Source organism: Lactuca saligna, chromosome 5, assembly GCF_052625555.1.
Source record: "Lactuca saligna cultivar CGN05327 chromosome 5, ASM5262555v1, whole genome shotgun sequence".
NCBI lineage: Eukaryota > Viridiplantae > Streptophyta > Magnoliopsida > Asterales > Asteraceae > Lactuca > Lactuca saligna.
The window spans coordinates 43,854,902-43,868,051 of NC_136421.1; the positions used below are offsets into that span (position 1 = coordinate 43,854,902).

The 13,150-nt window shown below is 35.8% G+C and overlaps 1 protein-coding gene across 1 annotated transcript; it reads left to right on the forward strand.

The window, feature by feature from the left end:
• Positions 1-465: 465 nt before the first annotated feature.
• Positions 466-2,541, forward strand: LOC144998492 (6,7,8-trihydroxycoumarin synthase-like). Its single transcript, XM_078958240.1, has 2 exons — positions 466-1,576; positions 1,657-2,541. Exons 1-2 carry the CDS (start codon positions 686-688, stop codon positions 2,287-2,289), a joined length of 1,524 nt encoding a protein of 507 aa, XP_078814366.1. The 5' UTR covers positions 466-685; the 3' UTR covers positions 2,290-2,541.
• Positions 2,542-13,150: the final 10,609 nt, after the last annotated feature.

The window sequence follows — 13,150 nt, forward strand, 5'->3', positions numbered from 1 at the left end:
GGGTGCCTACCGATTAATCCCTACCAACAAAATTTGTGAAGTAGTAGAAAAAGATGAAATTTTAATACTTTGAACAAGTTCTAACTCAATAGAAAGTATTTGACGAATGATTATTGTTGTATTTATCATATTAACTTATTATATTATAATATTAGTGGTATTTACGAACTTTGTTTTGATATTAGTTATATATAATTTTTTAAAATTCACCGAATCAGCAATTAATGGTCCACGATTAATCCACGCCTAACCCATTAATCCCTTAATACTAGTCCACCGACTAGTTAAAGTCAAACGTTTATATATATATATATATATATATATATATATATATATATATATATATATATATATATATATATATATATATATATATATATATATATATATATATCAAACCAATGTTCTCAAGTTTGAATCTTTTTGCTACTCGAAGGGCCTTTTTTTTTTTTTTTTTTTTTTTGAGCCTCTTTGAGGCAAAAGCCTTTTTTGCATTTCAAAATCCCCTTTTAACAAACTAATATGAGGATAACCTTAATTATCTTACAAAGAAAAAACTCTCGATCTTTATCTCGAACCCTAATTTGACCTGTCAAGCCACGAAATTTGAATAAAATTATATTAGGACTGTCTCCTCTATATAAAGAGATGGTATAGATGCCACACTTCACAAACGAATGCAATCATGGCTGCCTTATTGGTCATTATATCAGCAGTCCTCTCGTTATTCTTTCTGTTCATTCTTTCAAACTTCAGAAAGCCCAGATCAAAATTCCCACCAGCCCCGCGTGGACTTCCCATAATCGGAAACTTGCACCAGCTCGATACCTCCAACCTCTCCGACCATCTATGGCAACTATCCAAACGCTACGGCCCACTCATGTCCCTACGCATGGGCTCTGTCCAAACGCTCGTTGTTTCTTCAGCGCGAATGGCCAAAGAGGTCTTGAAAACTAACGATGCGATCTTTTGTAGTAGGCCTGTTCTTACAGGCCAAAAAAAGATCACCTGTGGCTACAAAGGTTTGATTTTGACGCCTTACAATGATTACTGGAGAGAAATGAGAAAGATTTGCACTCTTCATCTTTTCACTTCAAGAAGGGTGCTTTCGTTTCGTGGTGATCGTGAAGAAGAAGTCATGCTCATGATCAACAAAATAAAATCCCAAATCGTCACTTCTTCTTCATCAGAAGTAGTGGTGAATTTGAACGAGACTGTAATGACTCTTACGAGTATGATAATCTGTAGAATGGCTTTCGGTAAGAGAAATGGACCAGAAATGAGCCGTTTTCATGGGCTTCTTTTGGAGTGTCAAGCGGTGTTGGTGCACTTCTATTTTAGGGATTATTTTCCGTTGATGGGGTGGCTTGATCATCTTAACGGGAGCATGGCAAAGCTACAGAAGAATTTCAATGATATGGATGCTTTCTACCAACAACTTGTGGATGAGCATTTAAATTCCGAGAGTAGGCCCAAGAAAATGCAAGACGATATCATTGACATCTTGCTTCAGCTCAAGAATGACAACTCTTTTTCACTCAATCTCACTTTCGATCACATCAAAGCAATAGTCATGGTGGGTGTTAATGATTTTGGGAAATAAACTACCTATAACTTGTTAGCATCAAACTAAGTTTCAGACTCTTTCTTTTGCAGGATATCTTCTTGGCAGGTACAGAAACGAGTGCATCTGCAGTAGTATGGGCGATGACTTTACTCATCAAGAAACCTAAAGCTTTAAAAAGGGTTCAACAAGAGGTCAGAAACGCAGTAGGTAACAAAGGAAAGATCGATGAAGATGACCTACCAAAACTCGACTACTTAAAGGCAGTGATAAAAGAGTCTCTTAGATTATACCCGGCTGCACCTCTCTTGATCCCACGAGAAACGATTGATGTATGTTTTTTAAACGGATATGAGATTCCTAAGAAGACTCTGGTTTATGTGAATTCATGGGCTATTGGGCGAGACCCTGAATGTTGGGAAAAAGCAGAAGAGTTTGAGCCAGAGAGGTTTTTGAGTAGCAGCTATGATTACAAAGGGACAGAGTTCGAGTTCATCCCATTTGGTTCGGGTCGAAGAGGGTGTCCAGGATTGGCAATCGGAGTTGCCACCATGGAATTGACCCTTTCGAATCTCCTTTACGCATTTGACTGGAAATTACCAGATGGGATGAAGGGAGAGGATGTAGACACCATGACGACTCCTGGGCTCGTTCTCCACAAGAAAAATGCGCTTTGTCTTGTTGCAGTTGATAACAAAACAGATCCGAATAATTACGTTTCATAAGGTATAAATAGATTTGTTTCTAAAGTATCGTTCCTGTAGTTCTACAAGAGGGTGGAAAAGGATTTTCGTTGTTTCAACGAAGTTTATGTATTTTAGACCACTAATTACTTTACTACGTGTATATGTGTTATTTTTAATTTCCAACGAAATCAGTGATGTATCATAGTACTAAACCAGTGATGTATCATAGTACTATAGTAGTAATTGACCACTATATTAGTAAGCGGATGGCCTTACCAGACATTCATCTGACTTACATTTTTCAACCACATGTATTATGAACATCACATGCGACTATGCATCCAAAAGAATGAAAACTTTTAAATCACCTTTACTTTTATACGGAAAATGGAAAATGAGTGGAGAAGATAATCAAATGTTAATTTTGTTCGAATTCCGTCATTTTTTAATGCAATATACCATCAAATATGTTTGCGGCTATCACAAGTCATAGCCGGTCAAAATGGTTATGATAAAGACAAACAACAAGTTCGATGATATATTGCATTAAAAAAAAATAACTAACTGTAAGCAAAATTAACAGTTGATTATCATTTCGAGTCTTTTTTTTTTATTACAAACGATATGAAAAATATCAATTGGAAATCAATGAGATAGTATATGTCAACGCCAATTACATCTTTGGGAAAGAAAGGGGTTCTTTAATTATTATTATTGGCAAAATCCTTCAACAAGGGCAAATCGAAATACATACAACTACAATAAGACACATTAAGTATGTTTTGATGATTAATTCCTCTCATATGGATGTGAAGTTGACAAAAATGTATAACATTAACATCAAATGCTAAAGTTGATCTCAAGGTTCTAAATAGCGTTAGGCATGACGTCGTGTGGCGGTAAGGCCAAGCATCACGATTTACGAGCTATAGCGAGCCATGAAATTTTTCAAGGCGTGATATAAGACGATGATTTTGTATTAATTTATAATTATATTACCACATAAATATAAATTTATATCAAATATAACTAGTTTTAAGAAGTGTTAAATAAGTAACTAATAAAAAAATTATCAAAAACACAATATTTGTATCCTTGATTAGAAAAGTCATAATAAATAGAAAAAAAGTGTCTCAAACTGTCACACCCTCAAACCAAGATGATGGAAACGTCTGGAGGTGGATAAATTTTATGAATAGTATCACAACAAAATGTACAATAGTGAATCAAAGCAAACACAACTATTATAAATATAATTGATAATGTTACATTGTTTACAAGTATTGTATGTTTCAAACCAATTATATTATGATTACAAAAATAGATAGTATGACGTCGTAACGTCCCATCCTCAAAGCCTTGTGGTTACCTGTTTAACGATTTCCTGATAATACAAGTAGTTTTGAAAAGCATCAACAATTAAGTTTGTGAGTTCATAAGAGTTTTGTATGTGAAAAATCTATAACTTTTTCCTTGTAAAATGATAGTGGACATTTCCAGAAAATCCAATATATATATCTATATATATATATATATATATATATATATATATATATATATATATATATATATATATATATATATATATATATATATATATATATATATATGTATATATATATATATGTATATATATATATATATATAGGGTTAGGATTAAATGTGAATGATAGAAAATCCAATATATATATCTATATATATATATATATATATATATATATATATATATATATATATATATATATATATGTATATATATATATATATATATATATATATATATATATATATATATATATATATATATATAGGGTTAGGATTAAATGTGAATGATATATATTGTGTGAGTGTATGACAAGTTTTGGACCATTAGATTTAGATGTGTATATGGCTAAGATTATATGGTATACCATAATTACAATGAAACACAACACACATAAACATTTCTTTTTAATAAGAAATTAAAAAATATATATATATTATAAAGACATAATTTATATTTTGATTAATTCTCAATAAGGAATGTATTGAATGAATTTCTGTAACCGATTGCAATCACATTTAATTTTTGTAAAAAGAGATGTTTAATATTATCCGTGCGTTCTTTAAAAATACGATATAATATATTCTGCATATTTAAATTCTTTAAGAATAACTTCATCATTTAGCATGATAAATTTTTTTAATACCATCAATTGGAGTATATTCTTTTAGAATGAGTGCTACCTTCGTTATTGTATTTCAATTTTGTTTATTATTGTTTGTGTATTCTTTAAGAATATGGTATCGTACAACATATATTATCGAAAATAATAGTTTGAATAAAAAAGTCTGTAACATGATTACTTTGTTATAATTGAAGAATTCCTTGAGAATTCAATAATTCTTGAAGAATACAAGTCCTAAAATTCTTTACGTTTCAACTTTTTTGGATCAATATCCATTAACAGTGACCACAACTAATATTCTTTAAGAATAATATTAACATTCTAGAAAAAAAAATTAACTGCATATGGTTTTAAGAATAACTTAACATGGTCTAAACAATCAAAAACAGTAGTTAATAAATAACAAAAAAGTAATTAGTATTCTTGGAAGCTTGTAACTGAAACCATGATTTAAGGAAAATATACGACATCATTACTTGGTTAGTAAATAATTATATTTAAACTTTCAAAATTACCTTTTACTTATTTAATTAATCATTTATTGTTTTTCTAAATACTCATTGGTTCATACATTCACACAATAATTAAGGTTTATATATGAACCTAACTCTATATATATATATATATATATATATATATATATATATATATATATATATATATATATATATATATATGTATATATATATATATATATATATATATATATATATATATATATATATATATATATATATATAGGATATAGATCCGGTAACAAATTTTTTTTGGTAGGAAGGTAAGAAGTTTTTTTTCTACATATTTTTTTTACGAACAAAAAAAATGAATCACTAGATGATTCATTTCTAAGATGATTCACAAAAAAAATTCTCAAAAAAACATCTTTATGATTCATTTTTAAGTAAATTAAGAAAAAATTCATTTTTATGATAATTTTAGTGAATAACAACAAAATCATTGTATAAATGAATTATAAAGATATTTTTTTGAGAATTTTTTCTTGTGAATCATCTTAGAAATGAATCATCTAGTGATTCATTTATTTTGTTCGTCAAAAAAATATGTAGAAAAAAAACTTCTTACCTTCCTACCAAAAATTTCATTCTTATTTGATCTTGACTATATATATATATATATATATATATATATATATATATATATATATATATATATATATATATATATATATATATATATATATATGAATTGTAGTCTTAAAATCCCTAAGACCAAAAATGTATAAGTATTTCTATACTTAAAGTAGTATTATGTCACACCCCCAAACCGAAACGGCAGAAACGTTTAAGGGCGGAGGATGTCATGTACAGTATCACAACAATTGCATAATAGTAATCAAAGCAATAACAACCATTATATTAATAATATAAAGTTTACATTGATATCAAAACATTACTCGATTTACATTAAAATTATAGCAAGAGATAAGATGTAAAGCTCCGTCTTCGCAACACCTGAGAGGGTACCTTTCTACTAACGTTCTTAAGAATACAAGTTGTTTGAAAAAGTGTCAACATTAAAGTTGGTGAGTTCATAAGTATTTTTGTTATAAAAGTATACTCTTTGTTCTTTGGAAAAGTTCGCATGGTCCTCCAAAAAAACCTATATTTTCCTTAATGAGTAATATAACCGTGCTCGTTCCTTCTGCGATCATTTAGTGAATACATATTATATATAATACAGATCGAATAGACAGTTGAATTTGTGGATCTACCCTAAGCCCACAACCAAACAAGGAACAGGAAGTAAGGCCGAAGTCACACATTCCACTTCCCATCGGATCTTCATTATATATAATTCTAACGTATTCACTAAGTAACCACAAAATTAACATTAATTATTCTTTTAAATATGAGGAATATGTTTCCTTCAAAAAATCCTACATTTTCTTAGTAAGAATTATGACCAACCAGTTCCTTCTATAACCACTTAATTTATACCGGTTACATATAAATAGTATCGAATGGGCAGTTGAATGTGTAGATATGCCCTAAGCCCACAACAAAACAAGGAACAGGATTTAAACCGGAAGTTACACATTCCACTGCCTATTAAGAAGAGGGACTCGATGAGTTAACATCGAAACTCGTCGAGTAAGGTCGCGACTAATGACTCAGATTAATGAATGGACTCAACGAGTCGGTTAGTCGACTCGACGAGTCCGCGATGTTGGCAGAAACCCTAAATCTTTGGGCTTGAGCCCTATTTAAAGGCACTTATGGCCTTCAATTGCGGCTACCTTTCTAGAAGAGAGAACCCAAGCGAGCTTGAGTGTGTAGAGTGAGAGAAAGAGCTATCTTGAGCTATTTGGTGTGATTTTGCAAGAGAGGAGAAGAGTTCCAACAAGAGGGACCAGATGAGGTTGTTGTTCTGAGTTATTAAAGCAAGGAGCTTCATTCTGAGGTACCAAATCGAACCCCTTTTCTTCTCTATTGTGTAGATTCCATTTTTGGGGTTAGGGCTTGAATCACTTCATTTTTGGGGTTTTGAATGCCTCAAACCCCTCTTGCAAGTTTGTGTTATAGATCTGGACCTTTCTAGGTCCAGAGGGTCCAAATCATCAAGCTTTATGTAGTCCCATTGGAGTTTTGAATCTAGGTTGTCATTTTAAGAGTTATTCCATCAAATAGAGCTTGATTTGTGGTGCATGGACATAAAGATTGAACCTTTATGTGACTTTTGGGTGTTAGAAGGTCATATGTATAGGTTAGAGAATCAGACCTGACCTCAAAAGGTCAAACAAGTGTTGCCATGGAGGAAACTCGCCGAGTCCATAAGAAGACTCGACGAGTCGGATCGGGTTACCTCACGATTCATGATCAGTGGTAACCCGTCGAGTGAAAGGTTAACTCGACGAGTCGAGTAAGGCCTTAGGAAGATTCAGAGGACACTCAAGGACTCACCGAGTCACTTGAGTGCACTCGACGAGTCTGGTCAAAGTTGGACCGTTGACTTCAGCTGACCTTAGGGTTGGTCAAACTGATTTAAGAGAGGTTAGGGAAGAGTATAATAGTCTTCTACCCATTATTAGAGAGGAGGATGTAAGGAGTATATTGATTAGAGATGTTATCATTTTGATAGGTGGGGGCTAGATCGGAGATTCAAGCACAAGAGTTTTCTAAACATCTTATAAGGTGAGTCTTCTGACTATACATTACCTAGAGCGGTATCTATGTGTCAACCGGAGGGTCTTACGTGTTATGTGCTTGCTTGAGATTATGTGTTTTGTGATTTATATATGCCATGTTATATTAGACCGGACCGGAGGGTCCAACAATTTAGACCGAACCAGAGGGTCCAATGAGCTATGGGACTGTAGGGTCCCGCTAAGACACATTGACTGGAGGGTATTACCGAGTTATAGCCTCGAGTGGCTTATGTGTTGTATGTGGTATTTTGGGGAACTCAGTAAGCACTAATGTTTACCGTGTAATGTGATATGTGTTTTAAATAACAGAGAGGATCGCAGGAAGGCGCCTGCATGATCTATACACATTAATAGAGCATTATGTATTATGTATTTGAGATTTTGGGATATTTTTTACTAATATAACATTTGATACATTTGAGTTTTGGGATAATTTATGAGATATGTTATGTTTTAAAAATGAAAAATTGTTTTGAAAATTCACGTCGTTACAAGTTGGTATCAGAGCCTTGGTTTTAGGGATTTGCATACACCCTCAGGCGTGTCTGAACTCAAACTAAGGATTTGAGAAAAAAATCATAAAAGAAACAATTTTTCCAAAAGAGTAGAAGATTTTGAGAAAAGCAGAACGGAGCAGTGTGTACAATCAGCCAGCGCCCGAACGGTGATTTCCCAAAGTATCCTTACATTATGTGTTATGAGATATTATGTGATATGCTATGCATGCTAGAGTTGGCTAGGTATTCATATCTAAAACTAGAGTGGCCTGGATTGTGATGCCTTAGCCTAAGAGATTACTGCTACTATGAGTTACTTTGAGAGTGAGTAGGTAGCAGCGAGGAGCTTATGAGTGGTCTACTGGAGGGTAGCCTGTGTTCAGTAAGATATAATGTACTGTGATCTGAGATCCTAGGAGGAAAGCCTGGGGTGAATACTAATGCGGTGTGGAATGTAGTATAGGGCCCGTACTACTGGAAACACCGGATCAGTGAGCATTCCAAGTAAAAATCCTTAGGGTACGAAGGAACAAGTAGGGTTGAGTATCGAGTGTGAGTATACTCAAGCGAGTCTCTGATTTCTTTTGTGTTGTGTTTCAGAGACATCATGGTTAGGACACGCCACACACCAGGGGGAGCGGTGTCAGCGACAGGGAGATTCGTTGGATGATTTACGACAAGGTGGCCACAGCGATCCAGGAGGCCATCCCATAGATGTTTGGTTCTATCAAGACCACGCTGATTGAGACGTTCGACGAGAGATATGTTGTCGTTACTGAGGAAGCTGCTGCTGCAGCCATTGCAGCTGTCGCTGTCCCGAGGCCACAAGGGGGTGACTCGTTGTTGTACCGAGAGTTTAGCAACATGAAACCAGAATTTGATGGGACTCAGAATCCGATAGTCGTGATGAGGTGGATCTCTAACATTGCGAGATTCTTTTACACCTACTCTTGTCCAGAGCAAATGAGGGTACGGTTCGCTCTGAACCAGCTTCACTTGGGAGCGAAGGACTGGTGGAAGTTTGTGACGGCTGATTTCACTCCTGCAGAGATTACAACGATGACCTAGGAGAGGTTCACCACCATGTTTCGAGATGAGTATGTTCCCTCGGTGGAGAGGGAACAGTTGGCGCAAGAGTTCTTGACCCTCAAGCAGGGGACGGAGTCTGTGATTGTGATTACACGGATGTTTCATGAGAGGGTGTTGTTTTGCCCTGAGCACATGTCTACCGAGCAGGAACGTATGATCCGATATCTGAGCATACTGAGGAGAGACATTCATGATTTTGTGGCGAACTTTTCATACTAGACATTTTTCGTGCTCCAGGAAAGTGCCCGGAAGAGGGAGATTGAGCTAGAGACTCAGGCCAGGGAGGACGCCGACTCTCAGAGGAAGGATAGGTGACCGGTGCAGTCACAGCCGGCGGCTGACCGGGAAAAGCCCGCTGATTTGAGATCTGGGGGACAAAAGGCCCGCACTTGTGGGAAGTGCGGAAAGAGCCATGAGGGAGTATGTAGGGCAGGAGTGTGCTACAAGTGTGGCAAGGAGGGGCATTTCGCGAGGGATTTCCTCAAGGGGTTTGCAGTTTGCTTTCATTGCAACCAGACTGGCCATCGGAAGGCCAAGTGCCCACATCTACTTTAGGGATCAGAACAGGGATCTACACCGACTGTTAAAGCTACCGAGGTTCAGCCAGCGAAGGCCAAGGCACCAAAGGCTCGCGGGAGAGCCTTTCAATCGATAGCAGAGGAAGTCCGTGCAGCGCCCGATGTCGTGGCTAGTATGCATTCTTTGATTTACTATTACTGAGTTTGAGATATTGTGCTTATATGCTGGTGTGCATAGGTACTTTTCTTGTGAATTTTATACCTGCTTTGATGTTATTTGATTCGGGTGCGAGTCGATCTTTCGTGTCATTAGCGTTTAGCCATCACATCAGTATCTGACAGGAGGCGTTGACTCGCCCTCTATGAGTTTCTATAGCAAACGAGCGAGCGGTTTTTGCTGCTGATGTGATTCGAGGATGTGTACTCGATATTTTCGGCGTTGAGTTCCAGATATATTTGGTATCGATTGCGATTGGGGATGTCTTTGTCATCATGGGCATGGACTGGTTGAGACGATTTGGAGCTGTTATCAACTGCGAGCGTCAATTGGCGGCCATACAAGACCCTAGTGGGGGAGTACTTACAATGTATGGCGAGGGTACCCGATATGGGTCAGCATTTTGCTCAGTTGTCAGGGTGAGACAGAGTCTACAGCATGGTTGTAGAGGGTTTGTATCCTATGTGATGGATACACGAGTTGCCACAAGGAGGCTGAGTTCTGTCGATGCGGTTCCGAAAGTGCGTGAGTTCCCGGATGTTTTTCCCGAGGAGTTGTCATGTGTGCCTCTGGAGAGGTAGGTGGAGTTCCATATTGATTTGGTTCTGGGAGCGGTGCCTATTGCCAAGGCACCATATCACCTTGCACCACTAGAGATGCAGAAATTATCCTCGCAACTTCAGGAGCTACTGGGGAAGGGATTCATCCAACCGAGTAGATCGTCGTGGGGAGCGTCGATCCTTTTTGTCAATAAAAAGGATGGTTCACACCGAATGTGCATTGATTACCGGGAGTAGAAAAAGTTGACAGTCAAGAACCGTTATCCACTACCGAGGATTAACAATCTGTTCGATCAGTTGCAGGGTGCATCTTGGTTCTCCAAGATAGACTTGAGGTCTGGATATCATTAGATGAGGGTGTGTGATGAGGATATCCCAAAGACGGCGTTTAGGACTGCTTATGGGCATTACGAGTTCGTGGTGATGCCTTTTGGGCTCACCAATGCACCAACAGCGTTCATGGATCTCATGAACTGAGTGTTTAAACCGATGTTGGATCGATCAGTGATTGAGTTTTTTGACGATATTCTAGTGTATTCAAGATCCAGAGAGCAGCATGAGGAGCTTCTGAGAGAGATCCTTGGAGTATTGAGATCCTTGGGGCACTTCGTTAATCAGAATGGGATATTGGTCGTGTTGGATAAGGTGTCTAAGTCCATAACTATTTCTGGTATGTACTTGACCCGACCCGGCATGGTCCATTTGGGTTGCATGGCACCATGCAATTGGATAGACTAAATGAGAGAAATAACACTTGGAGATTATTAATATATTATAAGTTCTAATATATTAATAATATTATTTGATTAGTTTGATCAATAATTAATTTAGAATTAATTAAGTGGTCAAAAGAGAACTAATTAAATATATGGGTTGATTATGTAAATCATCCATATCTTGTATAGTGGGCTAAGAGGCTCCATGGATTATCAAGTTGGGTTCTACCCATAGGATGCTCCATGGGAGTTACAAACCCATGGGTCATGGAAATGAAGAGTCATGACACATTAGGGTTTACATGGTGTAACCCTAGATGTGTCAACACTATATAAGAATTATATTCTCCACCAAAATTGGCTACACTAAGGAAACAAGAGGGCTTGGCCGATTTCAAGAAGTGTGTGTTCTCTCATAAGTTTTTCCAAGAGCATTTGGTGTTGTGTGAAGCATTTGAGGCATCACACTTGGGGTGCTAGGCTCACAAGGTTTCAAGGAACACAAGCAACAACAAGGTAAGTTATTATATCCTTCATTCAAGTTAAAATTGTTCCCCATGTATGCTAGATAGGAATATAGCCTTGGAATTCAACTTTGCATGATAATTAGACAAACATAGATCCAAGGTTATTAGGGTTGCATGTACACTTAGGAAGTGTTAGAATGCTCAAAACCCATCACTCGGCGAGTAAGTTCATGTACTCGGCGAGTAGGGTCGATTGGTTGCAGAATTTCGACTTTAGTTGCTGGAAATGAATTAGAAACATTACCCTAAACTTTTTGGTACTTGGAAAACTTGTTTTAGATGGTGTAATGTCCTTGATAATTCATTTACAACAACTAGTTATCAAAATTACAAAGTTTTAAGTGTAATTTTTGATTTATGAATAAGTTCATATTCATGTTCTTGTTCTTATGATGTTTTAGATGATCATAGGAATTATTTGTAACCTATGTGGTAGATTAATTCTTGATCATAATGTGTTTTAATGGAGTCCATAACTTGTCCTCAAGTTATGGAAAACCAAGAGTCACACTTGAATTAAAACCATTAAAAACAAACACAAAAGTTAGAAAAATGAAGAGTCTTCATTTTATTACTCTATTAAACTCATAAGTTACAAGAAATGAAAAGTTTTGAAAGTTAAAAAACTTGCCCTCAAGTTTTGGAACAAGTAAAGTTAAGTTAAAACTTTAGTTCCAACCCCTAGAATTTTAAAAGTTAAAATTCAACCCTTATACTTATATTATGATGATTTAATAATTACATATATATATATATATATATATATATATATATATATATATATATATATATATATATATATATATATATATGTATGTATAAGAACAAAGTCGTCTTACCGCTAGTACGCCTCATTCACGAAGCCGGTCTATAAGGTGGGTATAAGGTTGTTGCCTATAAAATGGTGACTTAATGGGTGTCTACTCTCACCCACCGCTTGCTTGACTGGTGGAGGGTCGTTAGCCGAACGGGTAAGACAAGGACTTATAAATTCTCATTCAAAGTATGATGAATATAATAAAGTAACTAAATGTTTTATTAAATTCCCAATCTTAGTTACTTTAGGAAAATGTGAATAAGGTGCTAATCCATGAAATTACACTTTACACTTTGTCTAAGTCGTTGGTGGAGCGTGTGTGGTTAACCGGCACACTAACTTGGACTTAACAAGGTAGGTAAAGGGTGACTTAAGGTTTATTATAGTATCGGTGGAGCGTGTGTGGTTTACCGGCACATCGATTGAGTGATAAACTTTAAGGGTACCAAGTGATTTGCATAGTTACTTCACACCTCGTTTTGTGATCCTCGGTATCCCAGTCACAAAACTTGGAGGGCACACTCGAGATTGAAACATGCCTTTGAAAAGTTCATTGAATCTCAAAGGATCTAGGAATTTCTAAGAACCAATCATAAAACCTAATATCTAATATTTCGGTTTTCGT

Coding starts and splice junctions, on each gene's coding strand:
- LOC144998492 (XM_078958240.1), top strand. CDS start 686: ATGGCTGCCTTATTGGTCATTATATCAGCAGTCCTCTCGTTATTCTTT. Junction 1,577..1,656: donor ACATCAAAGCAATAGTCATG/GTGGGTGTTAAT, acceptor TTTCTTTTGCAG/GATATCTTCTTGGCAGGTAC.